This window comes from Equus quagga, chromosome 1 (assembly GCF_021613505.1).
Source record: "Equus quagga isolate Etosha38 chromosome 1, UCLA_HA_Equagga_1.0, whole genome shotgun sequence".
Lineage (NCBI taxonomy): Eukaryota > Metazoa > Chordata > Mammalia > Perissodactyla > Equidae > Equus > Equus quagga.
In genome coordinates this window covers 89038499-89058591 of record NC_060267.1, presented here as the reverse complement: position 1 = coordinate 89058591, position 20093 = coordinate 89038499, and the positions used below count along the sequence as shown (strand labels likewise).

Below are 20093 nucleotides of genomic sequence, written 5' to 3'. Positions count from 1 at the left end.
TCTGTCTGGGTCACTCTCCTGTTCAAAATGCGTGTGTGGCTCCCCTCCTCACTCTGCTCTACAACAAGACTGCAACATCCAGCCACCACAGGCCTTCTAGCCCCAGCTCTGGTCCCTCTCTCTCAAATCACCACAATGCAGCCAGACAGTAGGGTCCTCCCAGCTTTCTGTGGGCACTGCACTCTCTGGGTGCCAGGCCTCTCCAGGACCCCTTCCTCTGCCTAGACCCTGCCTAACTGAGGGGTGAATCCTGCTGGTGGCTTGGGTCACTGTGTGAGAAGCCTTCTTTCTGAGTCCCCTTCCCCAGCCCCCATCTCCACGGAACTTCCTCAGTCCTCTGTACGTCACATCCCCCATTACAGTTCTCATCCACCAGATTTGTCACTGCCTGTGTACAGTTCTCATCCACCAGATTTGTCACTGCCTGTGTCCGCCGTCTGCTTCTCCAGCTCGTCTTTGGCTTGAAGACGTTGGAGAGGGCGGGCCCACCAGGCTCACTGCTGGGTCTGAGCCTGGCTCAGAGCAGATTGCCCTTTAACACCTGGGGACTAAATGAAAGAACAACAATGTGTCCAGGACCTGGGAAGCTCCCGAAGCAGTCTCTGTGGCCAGGGCAGTTAATCCAGTCAGGAAGACCAGCCTCAACTAGGTAAGAAACTAACCGACAACAAAAGATAGCGCTTCGGACAGGAGAAGATGGGTCTAGCACAAGGTTGCATAACGAAATGCTCCAATTCACCCCCTTGGCGACGTCTTTGCAGACACTTCCCTCCTCAGGGCTGCGAACTAAAGACTGGGAGGTGAGATACCTGCTTGGTCTAGATACCTGACCATTTCTGAGTGTTTTCTGAAAAATGGGACTCGCCACCTTCTGGGCCTGATTTAGTGGTCAACGAGCTCAAGTCTCGGGGAACACGGGAGGCCATTCCAGCCACAGTGTTCATATTGTTTCTTCTCTTCATTGTTTCTCCTTTTCTTCTGCTCGCGCCCTCCTCCTCGCCCTGCCAGCCCCGGCTTCCCGCCCCGCGACCTCCCACTGCCTTCCCGGGGCCCCTCTCCCTTTCCCCCCTCGCGCTCCGCCCCGACCGAGGAGGCGGGCCCAACCGCACGGCGCACCAATCCGAGCGTCCCGAGCCGCCTCTGCCTCCTGCGAGTCCCGCCCAACGCCGCTGTTCGCCAATCGCGCTCCGCGCTCGGCTCGCCGGGCCGCCCAATCGCGGGCGAGCTGGGCCGCCGGCGCCCCGCCCCTCTCGCGCTCGGCGGCGGCTCGGCGGCGGCCGTGCTGGGCCTCGGCATTCTCGCAGCGGTGCCGCGCAGCGTCGGGCTCGGGCGGCGGCGTCGGGAGCGCAGGCGGCGGCGCTGCTGCTCGCGGGGTGCTGGGCCGTGGCGGCGGGTGAGGCGGGCGCCACCGGCCGGCCGGAGAGGCGCCTCAGCTCCACCGGGGCCCGCGGTGCGGGACCCAGGACAGAGGAGGAGGCGGCGCCCCCGCTGCCCGGGGCCGGGCCCGGTGCCCGCCCAGAGGGGCCGCGGCCGGACGTCCCCGGCCCGGAGCGTCCCGGAAGCGCCTCCTGGAGAGGCCCCCCCAGAGCTCCCGGCCGCCCCCTGGGGGGCCTCAGCCTCCCCGGACTCACCTGCTCCGGCCGCCCGGCACCCAGGTGCGGGGGCGTGTGCGCCGCGAGGGCGCCTCCCCCGGCCGCCGGCGGGGCGGGGGCGGGGGCGGAGGCGGGGCCGCCCCCGGCCTCACCGGTCCGCTCGGCGCCCTCAGTCTCACCGGTCCGCCTGCCGCGCCCGGCCGCGCGGCGTGAGCTCCCCGGGTACCGCGGCTCGGGATGCTGCCCGCCAGCGCGGCTGCTCGCGCGCCGCCCGCCGCCTCTGCCCTTGCCTCCTGGGCCATGCTCCGCTGTTTACATGCCGGTGAAGCCCCCGGCCACTCCGAGCCCTTCCGAGCCCCGGCTCCCCGAGGGTGAAACCAGCCGGCCCGCGAACTGGACTGGTCGCTCCGACCTGTGCTCACCGGACCTAGATCCCCGTCCTCTCTGCCGCCTCCGCCACCATCTGGGCGGGATCCGGCTCTGGTGTTTTGAGGAGGGGGTGTGGTGTAGGGAAAGGAATCCTGGGGATTTCTGGCTCCCTCCTTTTTTTTTGGCCTTCGGGGCTTCAGACTCAGGGAACTCGCTCATGGCTTTCTTGATGAAGAAGAAGAAATTCAAATTTCAAACCACTTTCACCCTGGAGGAGCTGACTGCGGTCCCCTTTGTGAACGGGGTCCTCTTCTGCAAGGTCCGGCTGCTGGATGGCGGGGATTTTGTCAGCTTGTCGTCGAGGTAGGAGCTGGGGCAGTCGCGCCTGCAGGGGAGGGGGATGAGGAACGAGATAGATCTAGCCACTTGGCCAGTGTGGAAGCGCCCCTGGGGGCCCAGAGAGTCCTGGGGATTTATGTGTGTCTGGGACAGGTTTGCACAAGGCAGGACTGAGTGATCTGGGAAGTCTGGGCCTGAGGAAGCTGGCAAGGTGCTGGGCACTGGTTAGCAGGTGACCAGCCGGACACCTGGGGATCTCTTCTTTCAGCCCTCTCTTGGGGTCCTGCACACAGCTTGCGGTGGGCCCATTCTGCAGACTTGAAGAGCCCAGCAGGGTTTGTGCCTTGAGGGGTAAGAAGGGGAAGAGCATTCCAGGCTACTTTGCACTCAGCTGGCCACTCGGGCTGTCATATGATTTAGAGCCCGGGCCAGCCACAGGTTCCCTGGCACTCCTGGCTGCTGGGACAGCCCGCCCTAGGCCCTCCCGGTCTGGGTGGAGGGGAGTGGCTGGATTTTGGCCTGCCTAGCCCCCTTCAGAGTGACAGCACTGTTCTGGCTGGAGCTGGGGTGCTTTGCATTGCAAATGCCCTTCTCAAGGAGGCTGCCACCCTCACTGAAAGAGGCTCCATCAAGTTTGGTTTTGTGTTCTTCCCCATCCTGCGTGTCTCTCTGCCCAGCTCATTACTGAGGGCGACTGAGTGCCCAGGCTGCTCCCACTGACTGGCCCACCTGGGGTCACATAGTCCTGGCCTGTCCAGGAGAGTGCCTTGGAGTCTGAGGGAGGGGGTTGGAGTCCTGGCTCAGTCGCTCTCTCGGCCTGCTACAGGTCTCTGTTGGAGAGGTGTGGAGAAGTTTCAGTAAATGCAATGTGGTGCAGGGGCCTGGCCCAGCGCCTAGGACATGCTGGTTCCCTTCCCTGGTCTGTCCCTTTGCCCCTCAGGCCTCCTTGTGGGCCCAGTTAGCTGGATCTGCCTCATGCTTCTGAGATGGGGGTGCCTGTTATAAGTGGAGAAACTGAGGCCCAGAAAGAGGAAGTAAGTGGCTTGCCAGGGACCTCGCAGGAGACAGTTGTCAACTGATCTTGGCCTATTTGGAGACCTGTTGAATGAATCTAGGGCTCGAATGGGTTCTGCTGGGAGGAGGGGAGGGGAGCCATACAGCCTAACGCAGATTTAGGAATCTCCGGTGTGGACAGGGTGGGGTGCCTTTTCTGTGCACTTGGGCCTGCTCAGGCCTAGAGGCTCCCCAATCTACGAGGAACTGCTTATCTGAGGAATTCAGACAAGGGCTGCCCTTTGCTGCGGGGGCGGGGCTGTCTTCGGTTGCTTGGGAAGCCTGTGATCCCTGTGATCCCGTGGCCACCCACATGGGCAGCCCAAGTTTTTAGGGAAAGGGCTGTGCTCAGAGCTAGTGCTTGGGGTCCGCCAGTCACTTGCTGGGTGATCTTGGGCAAGTTACCTAACCTCTCTGATTCCAGGAACCAGCAATTATTGGTGGTTTTACTAACACCTCTCACTTAATCCCTTCATTAGGCCATGGAGTGGGGTGGAGGTTGGGGGTACCAATAGGGTTATTATGCCTATTTTACAGAGGAGGAAGTGATTTGTCTGCGTTAATATAGTGGAGCCCAGATTCAAACTCAGGATATGCTTTTTAACTACTACCTTGTTCTGCTTTTGAGCCTTGGTTTCCTCTTCTGTGAAATGGGAGAAGTCATACCCGCCCCTAGAGTTGTGAGGGGGAGTGGATAATATTTATACCATGTCTGGCCCAGGCAAATTGTTGTGGCACTTGTGGTTGCGATGGCAGAGGGGCCCAGGCCCTGGCCCCAGCCCCTCCCAGGTCTTGGGGGGACCAGCTGGAGTCAGCAGGGGCCTACATGTGAGCTGGGGATGGGGGCAGGGTCTTGGATCCCACTGAGGAATTGGTGTTCAGCACCAGGCTGACCTTTTGCCTGGCCTCCCGGGCCCTGGGGCCACTGTCACCCTACCTGTCAGCCTTTCCATTGCCCTAAACCTGCCCTCTCATCCGGGAAAGTCTGGAAAGTTCCAGGTCTCAGCCCACAGCGTCTGGATTTCACCTCTGTCTCCCCTTCTTCCCTCCTGGCAAGGGGCCATGGATTCCCTGAACCCAGCTGAGCCCAAACAGCCTTTCCCAACCCTCATCCTGGATGAAACCTGAGTGGGGCTGAGAAGGGAGGAGCTGACTGTAAGCCCCCCAAGGCTGGCACTTAGCGGGCTGAGTATGTTTGCTGCTGGGCAGGTGTGGCTGGAGGTGGTAGACTGCGATGTTGGGACTTGAGGCTGCTTTAGAGCTGCTTTGGCTTTTGCCCAGGGGATGAGGGTTCTGGGTTCCTACCCCTCCCTTCCCGTGCTGCCCACCCTGGTCTCCAGCCTGTGGGCCCCACCTCACAGCCTACCCCTCCAGACGGCCAAGACCCCATTGTTTTGGAGTTCGAGTGGAGTCAAGGGCAATGAGACCTGCTAAGATCCTGGGCCCTGATCCAGTAGCACACTCCCCACAACCCCAGGTACCCCTGAGATGGCCCAGAGACTGGTGGTGGTGGAATGGGTGGTGTCTGAGCGAAGCAGGCCCAAGGCCCCACCCCTGCCGCACCCGCCCTCCTAGCTGGAGTGTTTCCCTGCCTGTTGGGTGCCATGGTAACAGCTGGGTACACAGCTCCAGCCTGACCCAATTTGAGCAGGTAGAACAGGTGGTACATTGCGCTGTTCCCCAGGCTCATCTTTCTGAGGCCTTCTTATGAACCACAGTCCTCACAGCTAGCGTGTTCTGAGGGCCCACGCCACGTGCCAAGCACTGTGCTGAGTGTTTTGCAAATGGTATGTCTTCTAATCCTCTTGGTTGTCCGGAGAGGCAACAAGGCCAGAGAGGTGACGCTACATGCCAGAGGTCAGCCAGCTGGTAATGCAATTGGGAAAGTAACCCTTTTATCATTAGTATTTAAGGCACCTTTGATTGTGCACTTACTGTGTGCCAGGGACCTGTTGAGCACCTCGAATGCATGGTCAGTTGAGTCCTTGAACCGCCTCATGAGCTGATGAGGAGATGGGGGTCAGGAGACCTGAAGTGCTGGGCCCGTCGCTCAGCTAGGGAGTGGCAGAGCTCTGATTTAGATTGGGCAGGTCCAGCTGCACAGCCCTGCCTTGCCTTGGTGGCAGACAGCTGGGAGCAGCGATAACCCCATGTGATGTCCCCAGACTTTTGAAGGTTTTTTCAGTGGGTTAGGTGGTACAGGAAAGTCGAGATTTGAATGATTTTAAGGTACCAAGCCAGATCCTGTGAGCTCTGAGGAAAAGGGGTCCCAGAGTCATAGGTGGGGATGGGACTAAAGCCACTGCCTCAGATTTGGGACCAGGCACAGGCTGGCACTGAGGCACAGTGGGCATTTGCCAAGGTCCCTGCATGGAGGTGTTCCAGGCGGGTGCATCCAAATGGCATGTGGGAGGCTTTCCCAGGGGTCCCTGGAGGCATTCAGAGATCGCAGCCAAGTTGGGTGAGTTGGAAAACAGTGCACTGGGCCATGGTCTCCCCAGGGTGGGCTGGGTGCAGGCTTCCAGCCTCGAACCAGTCTGTTCTTCAGGCAGGAAGAATCCCAAACATCCCGAGAGGTCTGTGCCTCCAGCTGGCACTGGTCCTGTGGCCTGCCTGGTGCACGTGGCTGGCGGTGCCAGGGGGCGAGCGAGAGGGAGGTATCCATTTACCCTACAGAAAGTTCTGTCTGCAGGAGACAGGCAGAGAGCACCTCCTCACCAACGCATGGGGAAACTGAGGCCCGGGGCAGAGAAGTCACTTGTTCAGGGTCACTTTCTAGGAGGAACTAATGGCACAGCTGGGTGGACTCTGGTCTGGCCCTGATCTCTGTCCCCAGTGCCTCAGTACCCCTCTCTGCATGAAGGGGGCAGGTTAGGCCAAGGAGAGAGGAGGGACCCCTCCAGGGGTGCCAGGCTGTCCAAGAAACAGACTGTGTTACGTGGGGAGGCCCCCGCCCCGTGCTTTCTTCTTTGGCAGTTTTGGATCCGCAGTTGTCTCTTCAGTGGGATTTTGATTTGGGCAATCTGTGACTGAGTACACGCCTGCTCACAGCACAGCTATTGCCTTCCCTCCGTGGGCCTGGCCTTGTGCTGGCGGGATGGCAGCCTTGGAGGGATATTTGGGATCTTAGGGGCATGAAGAAGGCCTTGGACAGGTCAGCTCTGCAGCTGGAGGCCCTGGGCCTGAGCCTGGAGAGGCCAGGTCTTTGCACACACAACACAGGCTTGGCCAGGCCTCTGATTCCCTGACGCCCTCTCCCTCCCTCCTTGGAAAAAGGCTGCAGAATGCCACTGGAATCTGCTACCCTGCGAGGCCTGCTCTCATGCACATCTTGGTGTGGAGGGAGGGTGGTGTGGAGATGGACACGTCGTTTGGGTGGAGGGGGGTGGGGATGTGGAGGTGCAGTGGGACCCCAAGTCAGGAAAGGCATCCCCTTTCCTCCCCAGAGCCAGAGCTCTAGAGGCTGAGAGCTCGGGGGGCGGGGAGGAGAAGGCTGGCAGGCACATGTCCCTATTCTGCATTTGCCAAGCCCCGGCTTGGTCCTGGGCTTTCAGAGATGAACAGGACTAGCCAGCCCTGCCCTCCTGGATCTCCCCGTGGGGTGGGCAGTGTGCCTGATGGGCATCACGGAGACTTCAGAGCCAGGCATATCTGGGACGAGTCCTCGTCAAGGTTCCATTAGATCCCAGTGGACCAACTGGGGGGAAGGCATCTCTGTTCAGTCATCTGTCCCTTGTATTGATTGGGCACCCTCCCCAGGCTGGCCACGGTCCTTACCCTCATGGAACTCGTGATATTGTGATGGGGCACATCATGGCGATAGGGAGGGCTTCCCCGAGGAAGTGACCCTTCTCAGGAGCCTTGAAGGCCGAGGGAGATTGGACTAGAGAGAGAATGGGAAGAGCCTTTGGGGTAGAGGCCCGTGGTGGGAAAGCACTTGGTCAGTCATCTAGGCGAGGCACAGGCGTGGTTGGGGTGCAGAAGCGGCTGGGAAGGGCAGGAGTGAATGAGGGTGGGGGTTGGCTGGGCCAGACCATTCCTGGCCTTGGGGGTCCAGTTGAGGGGCAGGGGAGCAGTGTGGCCTGGTTTGTCCATTAGGATGAAGGCTCTTGGCTACTGAGTGGAGAAGATGCAAGAGGGCCTGGCTGGCACCCAGGAAGGCACAGTTGGAGTTGGCTGGGCAGGCCTGCTGGCCTGGCTGGGTGGTGGCAGGCAGAGGGAGAGGAGTGGGAAGACTGGAGAGAAGGAGGTCAGGCAGAGTAGGCAGGTGGGTTTCCTTGTCCTGAAGTGCCTGGCCTCACACCTTAGTGCTTATTGGGTGCTGGAACATGGCAGTTCCGAGGGCACACAGTGGCCAAGTGTAGCCAGTAATAGTTCGTGACAGCAGGAAAGTCCAGACTTTGAGTGTCTCTTAAGTTGGAAGAGTTGGCAGCAGTGCCGTGTGGCTGTGTTTGGCCCAAGGGGCTTTACAGCTGCCTCCTCCATGGGCTGCCTGCTCAAGGCTCCTCCTGACCCCAGTGCAGGCCCTTGGAGCCCTGACCGTGGTTTGCTGCCCTCATTTTACTCGGCTCGGCCTGGTCCCCAGGGCCCCTGTGGAAGGCCTTCCCTGTGCAGGCTTGGGGGCATGAGGAGGCGGGGCTCCCTGGAGAGAAATTCTGCTGGCAGGAGAAGTGGGCGAGGCCAGGCTGGGAGGCTGCAGAGGCCACCCCCCTGGCAGCCAGGCCGAGGCACCAGGCCAGCTGCTGGCTCCCCGAGGGGTCAGACCGTGCTGCTGGTGTCCTTGGTGAGGCCTGAAGCTTCCCAGCCTGTGCCTGGCCTTGGTGTCTGCTCCTTGGACCTGACCTTTGCTGCCAGCTGGCCATACTGTTGGCAGGTGCCACCCTGGCAGCCCTGCCACCTGCCCGCCAGCCTGGCACCAGCAGAGGCCTGACCTGAGGTGATCTGGCTTTGTAGAGCCAAGGCTGTTCCCTGAGGCCTGTTCCTCACTTTGAGCTCTGTCCTGGGAGACACGCTGGCCAGGGGTTCCTAGCAGCAATCACACTGCGTGCCTGTGGGCTCTGCTTGCCTGGGGGTGGCCAGAGGCCCTGAGTGCCTTTTAACTTGGCTTGTTCAGTACCTGGCAGTCCGGACTTGCATTTAGGAAGCCCTACTTGGGCCTCATGGTAGCTGCTGGTGTGTCTGCTTATGGCATCACGAGCTGGGGGACTCAGTGTGTGGAGTCTGGTGACTGCCGTATGATGACCCTGCTGTCACTTGCCTGCTGCTGGGGATGGGCAGTAACACCCGTGGCAACCAGTGTAGAATTTTTTTTAAACATTTTTTTTTGGTAAAGATTGGCACCTTAGCTAACATCTGTTGCCAGTCTTTTTTTTTTCTTCTTCTTCTCCCCAAAACCCCCCAGTACATAGCTGCATATTCTAGTTGCAAGTCCTCTGGTTGTGCACCAGTGTTCATTTATCCTCATCTCACTGGACAGCCACAGAAAGGTCTGAGCAGGCAAGAGACATCAGATTTGCTTAGAAAGAGACCTGGAACTAACATGGGGTGGGGGTGAGGGGTGGCTCTCCTCGTTTTTCACCTTGTCTGGCAAGAGCTTTGGGTTGTGGGGACAGCAGACCTGCCCCCAGGACCCCAGATGTGCTCTGTGACCCGAGGTCTGCCTCCCCTGGGCCTTCTGGCTCTCCCCGAGGTCACACTGTCCATGGGTGGTCTTGGTGAGGCCTGAAGCTGCTCAGCCTGTGTCTGGCCTTGGTGTCTGCTTAGGGCTGTGTTTTCAAACCCTTGGTCTCTGCTCTGAGCCTCTCCTGGCACCCAGGCTCACAACAGCTCTCCACGCAGGCCTGGAACCGTCCGCCCTCGACCCTGCCCAGATGTCAACTGGGAGCGGCCAGCCTGCAGCCTCCTCCGGCCAACTCGTTCCAGCAGTTGGGAGGAAGGAGCTCCGGTGGAGGACTTTCTCCCTGTTTGGTCAGGCTAGTGCCTTGCTGCGCACACAGACCTGGGAAGGACGTTCCCATCCTGCCTCTGCCTCTTGCTGCCTTTGTGACCTTGGACGAAGACCTTAGTCCCTAAGCCTCAGTGGCCCTCCCTACCACGTGGGGCTGCTGGTGCCTGCCTCGCAGTGTTCTTGGGAGGACGCAGTGAGATAATGCCTGACAAATGTCCAGCTTGGCTCCTGGCACATGGTAGAAATATGGTTCACGCTGCAGTCTGTCCTCCAGCCTCTGGGCTGAGTCATGGCGGTGGGCTGGATGGCACACCTCAGTTGCCCCTCCGCAGCAGCTGGCTCTTCCCTATGGGCCAGGGCTGACTGGGGTGCTGTCTCTATCTCGAGATTCTGTGGGGTGCTGCAGGGAGAGAGTGCTTCCCTCACAGGGCTCTCTGACCTCCGGAGGGGTGGGAGTGGGCAAGGAGCACACCTCGTGTCTAAGGGGCAGCTCACGCTGGAGCTCAGGGTCCCCAGGGGGGTCTGTGCGTTTTCCTACCCTCATTGGCTTGAACCTGGCCTGCCTTGGGGTGCTTGGCTCTGAGGTAATGAGAGCTGGAGCGCTCCCCCTGGGTGAGGCTGGGCTGGGGGCGGCTTCTGCCTGCTGGAACGGGCCCTCTGCATAGCCAGCTCTGGAACCCACTCTGGTAGACAGAAGACAGCTCCACATGTGAGGTGAGGGCTCTGCGAGGGGCATCAGACTCTGCTAGGTTATGGGGGAGCTGGTGAGAAAGCCAGGGGCCCCTCAGTGGGTGGGAGGCCCCTGCCACTCCTGGCACTGCCCTGGCTTCCACCGCACCTCACTCTTGCAGGTTTTTGCTTCTGCAGTTGCCTTGTCCTCAAGCTCCCTTCCTCCACTTCTTCACCTTGCTGAACTCCTGCTCAGCCCTGGAGCCGCTGCCTCCGGGAAGCCTTCCCTGGCCTATTTTGGCCTTGGACACCCTCTGTGGGCCCTCGTCTCAGGACACTACAATCTCTGTCCACGCTTCTTAGCTCCTTCCCCACACTGGGCAGGAGTGGCCTCCGTTGAGTCTTAGTCCTGGGGCTTTCTGCCTTGGGTGGGCGCTGGCACAGGGCTGGGACTTGTCTCCCTTGGCGTTGAACCAATGTGGGTGCTGATGTGTGGTGTGCCGGCCACTGCCAGCTGCTTGGGCCTAGCCCCTCCCCACTCTGGTGCTGGAGGTATCAGTCCGTGTCAGGAGCCGCCCTCACCCGCATCCCGGGCAGCTGGGCACCGCCATGGGCTCAGAAGCTGCAATTGAGAGGCAGCTGGGGGCACTGATGGGTTGGGTGGACCCTCTGTGGGGAGTGGGGATGCTCCTAGCGGGGTGGGGAGGATGAGGGACTGGGGCCTGCCCCCAGCTTTGCAGTTGGACCTTGGCAGCTGCTCGCTGGTTCTGTGACCATGGTGAATGGTCTTGTTCTCTCAGCCTGTTTTCTCCTCCATCAAATGGGGTGGGGTGCTTGTGTAGGGGTGGGAGGGCTACCTAGACCAGGGCTACCTGTCCAGCACGGGGCCAGGCATCTGGCAGCTGAAAACAGACCAAACCTGCTGAGAGGGGAGAAGGTGCACAGCCCTGTGCTGGGGCGGGCGGAAGTCTGGGTCCTGTTTGCACGCAAGGCGCCCTCACCTCCCACCACTTCCTCTCTGGGAGGCCGGACTCTCCACAGACATGTGGGAGCAGCACACCTGTGACTCCCCCCCACCCCCCGGTTCCTCTGGGGCAATTTCCTGAGCACCTTCTGTGTGTGGGGCCCTGTGCTGGTTCCTGGGAACACAGCCCTGTCCCCTCAGGGCCCTTCCCCAGGAAGTGGTGCTGGACTTGGTCCCAGGGACAAGTAGGTTAGCGGGTGGGCGGTGGGGGAAGAGCAGCCCAGGGCAGAGGGAGGCGAGGGCGAGAGTGCTGGACAGGGAAGAGCCAGCGGCCTGGGGGCTTGGAGTGGGGCGCATGGGGAGGGGCTTGGACCTTATCTGAGGTGGAAGCCACCACAGGGTGTGAATTGGTCAGATTTGTGTTTTAGAGCCACCAAGGGCAGCCATGGAGTTGACTGCTTGGGGCTCCAGGTTGCAGAAGGGAAGGTGGCTGTCAGCTGAAGGGGGCGGCGTCCCACCCTTTCATCAGGGAATGATTAAAAACAAAACTCAAGCCTTTGAGGCAGCAGTGAGAATGAACAAGCTGCTGCTCCTCACAACAAGGAAGCGTCACAAACAACGTCAGGGAAGGAAGCTGGAGACAAGAGCGTGCCGTGTGATGCCGTTTATGCAAAGTTCAAGAGCTTTCTGATGAAAAAACCCATCCTGGTACAAGTCGGGATGATGTTATGATGTTATCTTTGTCGGTGGCGGTCATGCCTGGAAGGGGCTTCTGGGGGCTGTAAAGTTCTGCTTCTTGGGCACTGGTTACACTGGCCTCTTCTGAGAATCTGCGAGCTGTGCACTCACGGTGTGTGCACATGTCTGTGTCAGAAACAGCCTGGAGACGCCCCACCCCTTGGGTGGTGCTGGGCGCCAAAGTCCTCTAGACAAAAGCGAGGCGCCTCATGGGTGCCTGGAAGCCTAGAGGCGGTCCTCGGGTCTTTCCAGGGCCATCTGGCCGGGCAGCCTGAACCATCCTGACCTGATATGCATTACTTCTCTTTATGAGGCCATAACTCAGCTTGGCAGCTGCCAGCAGCCTTCTGTGGCTGGGGATTTTCCTTCTGCCTGTTGCAAACCCCGGCAGGGGCTCCTGGGCTGTGGGATTTGGCAGTTCAGAGGGAGGGTGGGCTCCCGAGGCTGTTAGACCGCGGGATTTCTCTGAGCCTTGCTTTTCTCATCTGTGAACTGGGGTGATAAGCTCCTTTTTGGTGCTTGGATTAAAAGGGTTAACACCTGTTGTGTACCCAGCATAGCCCCTGGCACAGAGTACGTGCTCAGTGAAGACTGGCAGTGGTTGGTCTTAATCCAGGGCAGTTATTGGAGGGGACCCAAGGGTAGGAGCAAAAAGGAAAGGTCCATGTTCTTCCCTCTCTCCTTTTACTGTAATTATTTCTCTTCTCTCTTCCTGTGGTTCACCCATTCAGCAAACATTTGTGATTAGAGCCAGGCTGCTGGCCTGGCCCTGAGCTGGGCACTCGGCCCAGCAATGGCCAAGACAGCCATGGTCCCTTCCCTGGGGTCCATGAGCTGGGGAGACCGTCAGACACATCGCTCTTGGAGGAGTGCTGAGGACAGCGGGGGAGTGGGGCCCTGACCCCTGTCTTTGGGGATGGGCCTTTGACTGATGTGCTGTCCTTGAATGCCAGGAGAAGTCCTGACCCTGGGTTCCAGTGCCTCCTAAGGGTTTCGTCGGCTAAAGAGGAATCACAGGGACCTGGGTGAGGAAGGCCACACCCATTTTGGATGCAGGCAAGAGGGAGCCCCAGGCTTCTTGTGGGTATATCCCCAGTGTCCTGCTTAGGCCTGGCTCTTAGTAAGTGCTCAGTTAATGTGTGTGTGGAGTAAGTGAATGACAGAGGCAGCAGTGGGCCCAGGGTCAGTCTGTGAGTCTGTAGGAGAATGGGATGTTTGGGGAGTGGAGATGGTGAGTCAGGGCCTCATGGTCCCACCTGACCCCCAGCCCTTCGTCCTGTGATTGGAATCTTGGAGAGCTGCTGCAGATGGCTGGAAAAACAGGTCTGAGTCTGGGTCTGTGAGGAGATGTGACCCTGGCTGAGTCGTCCCTGATTATTCCTCGGTCACTTCAGAAGTCTAGGGAGCCATGGGGAGTGCTGTGTGGAGCAGTGGGAATGCCTGGGGGCACATCCAGAGATGGCAGTGACCCCTGACCTCTCGGACTCTGAAGAGACCTAGAGGACACAGACCGACCACAGTGGGGAGGCCCCTTTCCTAGAGGCAGGAAGGCCTAGGGTGGCCCTTCTTGGGAGCAGGGCTGCGAAGGTCACCAATTTAATCATCAGATACTTTCTGAGCACCTTCTGTGTGCCAGGTGCCGTCCTCAGGCCACAGAGAGCAGCAGTGGTGAAACAAAGGCCCTGCCTCTAGGACCTCTGTGCTCTGGGACACGGGAGGCTCGTCCGTTTCATTACACCTAAGACCCAGACCCAGGAAACGACAGGATTTGTCCAGCTGCGGTAGTTGGGGGGCAGGAGCTATTGGGAGAGACTGTGGGGTTGAGTAGGGGCTCAGAGGACAGCCATCCTGTGGCTCGCTTGAGTCCAGCTGTTCAAGGAACCGAGCTCCAGGGATCCCTCCCTCCTGGCTCTTCCCTTCTTGGTGATTCAAACACCACCCAGGCATGAGTCAACCAGGAGCGGCCTGGGCATGCCTGGGCCACCTGCCAGCCCAGCTCCCGGGAACGTCCTCACCAGGTTCGAGGCCTGGGGAAATGTCCTGATCCGTGGTCCTGGGGCAGGAAGGGGAGGCTCTACCAGGGGCTTGCACTCCTGGCTTTCTACTGGACCACGTGTCTCTGAGTTACTTCTGATGCTCACAGCCATGTCCCCCATTCAGCGTGAGTGCCTCTGGGTGTGTGCCAGGTGCTGTTCTCTCATTAGGCCTCTCCAAACCTTGTGGGACAGGAGCAGGGCAGTGACTGAGGCCCAGAGAGGTTGAGTGTCCTGTGGGTGGCAGAGTCTGGCCTTAAACCCCGGCCTCTTTGCCTCCTGCCTGTGATTTGTGAGCGCCCTGCTGGGAGGCTCTGGCTCAGGAAGGGAAAGTCCATGAGCAGAGCCCACCCTGCAGCTCTCCTTTCTACAGCTGTGGGTCCTCGGGGAAGGGGAAGTTGCTACCACAGCCCAGCCATGTCTTCTTACTTTGATTTCGGGGGCCACCGGCTTGGCCCAGCCCTAACCTGGGAGCCCGGGGAGAGATTCTGAGGTCAGCCAGCCAGGGGTTCAGATTACAGCCCTCTCCTAGCCAGATGTGGGGTAGGTGGATTCTGTGCTCTGGGCCTCAGTTTCCCCACCTGTGACATGAAGATGGTGGTACTCACCTTCCGGGGTTGGAGTGTAGATTCCAGGTCGGGCAGGCAGAGCTCTCAGTTCAGCGCCTGATCAGTAGAAAGTGCTCAGGAGGCGGAAAGCTGATGTTACGAACTTGTACAGGAACATCTTCACGTCTCCCTCTGACCCTGGATTGACCTAGCTTGGTCCCCGACCCCAGCAGGGCTTGATAGGTTTGGCCCAGTTCTGTGCCCCGCTGACCAGCACTCCTTTGGGTAAGCCTGGTCTCAGGGCCGCCACTTCCCTTGTTTTGAGACTTGTGCTGAAGGGTCAGCCCACAAAGTGCAGGGGCATTGACTGATGCCACAGTCCCCTGGGGTGGGGCTTGGGGGTGCACATCACCCCTCACCTCCTGTGTGACCTCTGGACTCCCTGAGTGTCAGTTTGCTTATCTTTGAAGTCAGTGGTGGTCGTGCCTGCAGAGAGCTGATGCTTGAGCAGTACCTGGCACACAGGAGGGTGCCCAGGAAACAGGAGCCAGGCTGGGCCACACTGGGTGGTGGGGGCACCCTCGACCAGGTGTGGGGTTGGATCAGCACTTGGTCAAAGCCAGCAGTTTCCTTTGGATCCCTTTAACAGCCTGCTCTCCTCTCAGGCTGTAAGAGCAAGAGGGAGTGGCCCATTGGCATCACCTGAGAATAGCATCCACGGGCGTTCGCCTGGGTGGTGCAGAAGCTCGAGCTGTCTGCATAGCCTTACTCGGGGTGTGGAAGGCAGAGAAGGGAGACTGTGTGCCTGTGCCTGTGAAACGGGAAGCTGGCACCTGCCCACTTTGGGTTTTTTGATCCATCTTAAGGTTACCGGGCTGGTGAGTGACAGGATTCAAATCCAGGTGCATGTGAGTCCAGAATCCTTACTTCTAACCCTGAGGCTTCCCCACCAAGCCTGAGGGACGTGGCTGATCCCCTGCTCCTTTTCCAGTTTGGAGTTTCTGAAGCCCCAGTGTGTCCACTCTGTACTTCCATGGGTTACTCGCTGACGCCAGCCTTTACTCCCAGCCCACCTGCCAAATCCCCAAGCCCCCTCAGGGCTCATGTTGGCAGGGGAACAGGGAGGGTGTCTTGGGCGGCCGGGTGGCTCCTCTGAGTGCTCCAGTGTTGAGCACACAGTGGCTTGGCTTCTAGGAACTTCTTGCTGCCTCATCGCGACATGGGAGGAGGGGCTGGCTGTGTCAGAACTGCAGCAAGCCGCCCTGGGTTTCTGGCAGCAGCCAGACACTGCTGGGCTGCCACGTTGGCCACGTCGCCGGGATGGAGGCTCTGCTGCCCCGCGGCCCCTGGACGGCCGCCTCCGCTGATCCCTGGGGTGGGCCCCTCCCTGGGCAGCTGTACTCACTTCTCTTCGGGGAAGCACAGGCAGATGTTGTCGATTTAAATTGTTTCCTTATTAGACTCTCTCCTCCCCGGCCTGGGCTGGGTTTCATCAGCCGGGAACCTGGATTGCATCACAGCACCCGCTGCTCCTCCAGGAACCCGGCCAAGGACTGGAAGCTCATGGAGTGGGCTTGGCTGAGAGGTGCGGGCGGGATGCCCTGTGGGGGAGGGACTCATGATGGAGCCTCGCTCTGGTTACCCCTCAATATCGGGGCCAAATGGGAGGAAGTCAGGGGACCAGCCCTCTTAGGAACCCAGTAGCACAGCTGGGCCTGGGAGGTCCCTGGGGCGCCTCTCTCAGCCAAGTGCCCAACTCCGTGCCTCAGAATCACCAGGAAGCTGCTTACAAAGTCCAGTCCAAGGCCTGAAGCAGTGGTTCTCAATGGGGGCGATTTTGCCCCCCACAGGGGACATCTGGCAATATCTAGACACATTTTTAGCTGTCACAGCTAGAGCTGTGCTACTGGGAGGATGCTGCTAAACATCCTAGGATACACAGGACACCCCCCGAAAAACCTGGAATTATCCAGTTCAAAATGTCAATAGTGCTGAGGCTGGGAAACCCTGCTCTACAGAGCGTGTAGTTGTGGCAGGGCCTGGGAATCTTCTTTTGTGATGAGCCGAAGAGTTTCACTGTTGGCTTGAGTCTGAGAAGCCCTGTCCTGCCAGGCCTCGCCACCCCCCGCCGCCCGCCCACTTGCTTGTGGCCACGACTGAGCTGGTCCCTGCCGGGCCGCGGTCCGTGCTGCGCACACAGTGGGTGATGGGACAGATACGCAGAGAAGTGCTTGCAGCTGGGGGCTGGGAAGGTGGCGTGCTGAGGGTGGGCGTGGGGCTCCCTGGAACCTGTTCATGGGCTGCCCTGCTGACAGTGGGGCTCCCTGCTCTTGCCACTGCTGCAGGCCGAGCTGGGCCTTTGCTCCAACTCTGCAGAGAGGCCCCTAATGGCCTGTTTGGTCCCTGTCTGCAAGGACCTCATGGGCTGTGGGCAGCCTGTGGCCAGGAGGTGGCTCCCACAGCACTGACCCCTTGTCACTGCACGATGGAGAGAGTGGCCACAATAAGTCTTTGTGGATGCGTAATAGAGGCCCTGGTCAGGATTCCGAGCCAGGGAAGCTCCGAGGGAGTTCTCCTGGGCTGAGGACACAGCCTGGTGGGGTGCGCCGCTCTATTTCAGGACAGCCCAGAAATAGCTGCCTTCTGCCGCCATGATGGCCACGGGCTGCGGTGGGTGGAGGGCTCACCCTGCCTTGCTGGGACTTGGACGTCTAATTGTATATCTTAATGCTAAAAATGAAATTCCCCTGAGCTGCCCTGAAAACCAAGTCTCTGTAATTACCTGTCCCCACAGCGTGGAGCGGGGCACTCACGCCCTAAAAGCCCAGGCGAGGGGTGCGAGAGACCATCTTCATCTCTTACCTAGGGTGCTCCCAGTCCTGCCAAGAGGGCCCTTGTGGCCCAGGCCTGGAGTCAGGTCGATGGGGGTTCACATCCCTCCTGCTTTTGACCAACCCTTTTAACCTCACCCCCTTTTCTCATTTTTCAATTTAAATTTCAATTACAGAAAGAATTCTTGGACAGAAATGAAGGCGGTAGCCCTGTAGTCGCTCACCCGACCTGAGCCAGACCTGCTCTGAGCTCCCTCCTCCTTCAGCTGCTGTCTCTCCTGCCAGTGTGCAGAGGGAACAAGCTGCTCTGCCTGGGAGCCGGGCGTGCAAGCTTCTGGGCTGTCTCCTCTCGGGGCTTGGTTCCATCATCTTTACATTGCGGTTTTCAGCCGTCCTGAGCCTCATCAGCAGGGTGAGCAGGGGGTGCACAGGCCTGTGTTTTCTTGATGAACATCTTTTATGGGTTTTCTTCATAGATGCTCATTTGTTTTAATTTTTCATGCTCTCCCTGTTGCTAAGACAGGCGGCTTACTGCCCTTCTGTCATTGGGGGGTGTATGCAGAGGCCCATGGTGCCCGAGCGGGCCGGCCGCTGCCCCCTCGGGGCGCACAGTCCATCAAGGTCACAGCAGGTGTCAGGTGGCGCTCAGGTTTCAGGATCCTAGTCACCCTTTGTGCGTCTTGCAGTGCTGCAGTGGGCCTCTGCTGTGTCTGGGGGTCGTTCCCCACAGTCCCTTTTTGGCCTCTGACCTCATTGCAATCTTGAGTTACAGAGGAATTCATTTTTCTCTCAGGCATGCTTAAAAAAACAAGTCAGGGGACCCACCCGGTGGTGTATTGGTTAAGTTTGCATGCTCCGCTTCGGCGGCCTGGGGTTTGCAGTTTCAGATCCCAGGTGTGGACCTAGCACTGCTTGTCAAGCCATGCTGTGGTGCTGTCCCACATAAAATAGAGGAAGATTGGCACAGATGTTAGCTCAGCGGCATCTTCCTTACCAAGAAAACCCAAAAAGCCACAACTGATACTTCCAGTTCAAAAAGAAAGAAAAGAACAAAATACCCCTTTCCCACCATACCCTTATTTCTTCTGTTCTTCCCCACCCACCTGTGCTCACATGGATGCCGTGATTCTCAGCAGCTCTGCACGGCCCCTTCGTAAGTTTGGGGCCAAGATTCCCTCTCTAATCTCACTTCCCACCACTCTCCCCCTCACTGACTCTGCTCCAGCCACAGTGGCCTCCTTGTCATTTCTTAAACAGGTCAGACCCATTCCCACCTCAGGGCCTTTGCACTTACTGTTCCTCGTGCCTGGACTGACCTTTCCCCAGGTGTCTGCATAGGTCACTCTCACCTCCTATAGCTCTTTAGATGTCACCTTCCCTGGCTGTCTTTCTGTCATGCTCCCCAACCTGGGCACTGCCCGCCTCCTTCCCTGGTTCCTTTTTCCTCCATAGCACTTACCAGCATCTGATGTGTGTTCTGTCTCCTACCCACTGCCTGACTGTAAGCCCCTTGAAGGCAGGGGCCATGGGGCTGAGTCCTGGCCGGGCCATCTCGGGCTCTGTGACATGGGCTCTGGGCACAGATGGGCCTGGGGTTGAGACTGGGGTCTGCTCCTCACAGCTCTGTGACTTGGGCACGTTGCTTCAGCCTTTCTGAGCCTCACATCCCTCCTCTGTGGAGTAGGCAACAGTAACACCCTGCTTTCAGTGTTAGAGTGGTCTGGGAGGCACACAGTAGGCCCTCGGAAATGGCTGCTGCTGGGGTGTTTATTTTACCCTTGTTGTGATCTGGGGTGGGCCGGGGCGGGGCTGTAAGCCTCTTCCCATGGGAGTGGTAGCACTTGATAGTGTGTGTTTAGAGCCCTGTGGAAACAGGAGGGCGGCCCGGGGCTGATCCCATGAGCCCTGCCCAGGCCCCCCTTCCCTCGGGGGAGAGGAAGAGCCTGTTACCTGAGCCCGGAGGGAGGCCTCTCTGTGGGGGGCCTCAGCTTCCTGGCAATGTCCGTGACAGCCTTGCAAAGGGGAAGGGAGAGAGCCCACAATCCACTGTCTGCTTTTACTCCCACATAGTGATCCTAATTCCTCTGGGTGTTTCAACACGCCAGCACTGTGAGCGTCCCCCTCCAGCTCCTCGGCTAGGTTGAACAGCGGGGGCTGGCGGGGATCTGAAGGTCCATGTGGGAGCTGTGTCTTCCCCCCCACCGCCAGCTTCCCCCCTTTCAAGCTTGGGCCTTTTTTGCCCTTCCACTCACCTCCTCCAGGCCTACTCTTGGCATCTCCCTAAAGCCAGAATCCATAGTGGCAAGACAGAGCCACTATCAGAATAAGATTCAAAGTCCTCGTCATGGCCCTTGAGGTCCTGCATGAGCTAGCCCCTTACTCCCTCATCAGCCACATCCCCTCTGCTCGCCTCTCTAGTCCCATTCAGCCTCTGGCCTCCATGCAGCTTTTCCACTTGCCAAGCATGTTTCTACCTCAGGGCCTTTGCATTTGCTGTTCCTGCATCTGGACAGCTCTCCCCCAGTCTTTGCTCAGCTGGAATCCTTACTTCATTCCAGGCCTTGCTCAGATGTCACTGCCATAAAAGCTTTCCCTGACCGCCCCCGCCTTCTCATCTTTACCTAGCACTCCCTACCCACCTTCCTTGCTCTGTTTTCTTCATTTTTCTCTTTCTCTGATTTACTCTGGTTTTTTTTTTTTTTTTTTTTGGTAACAGTTTCATTGAGATGTAATTCACATACCACACAATTCCCCCATTTAAAGTGTACAATTCAGGGTTTTTTCGTATATTCACAGAGTGGTGCAACCATCACCACAACCAATTTTTGAACATCACCCCAAAAAGAAACTCCATACCCATTAGCAAGTCATTCCCCATTTTCTCCCAACTCCCCCATCCCCTGGCAATCACCCGTCTTTCTGTCTCTTACAGATTTGGCTGTGTTGGACATTTCATATAAGTGGAATCATACAACATGTAGTTCTTTGTGCCTAGCTTCTTTCACTTAGC

General features: G+C 58.7%; 1 protein-coding gene across 1 annotated transcript in view; it reads left to right on the top strand.

Moving 5' to 3' along the window:
* The first annotated feature begins 1290 nt into the window (after nt 1–1290).
* The window catches only part of EEIG1 (estrogen-induced osteoclastogenesis regulator 1), a 35636-nt gene continuing 16833 nt past the window's right edge, over nt 1291–20093 (top strand). Inside the window, exon 1 of the mRNA XM_046659144.1 lies at nt 1291–2324. Coding sequence (XP_046515100.1) covers nt 1909–2324 — 416 coding nt within the window. The 5' untranslated portion in view covers nt 1291–1908. The remainder of the gene's footprint in view (nt 2325–20093) is intronic.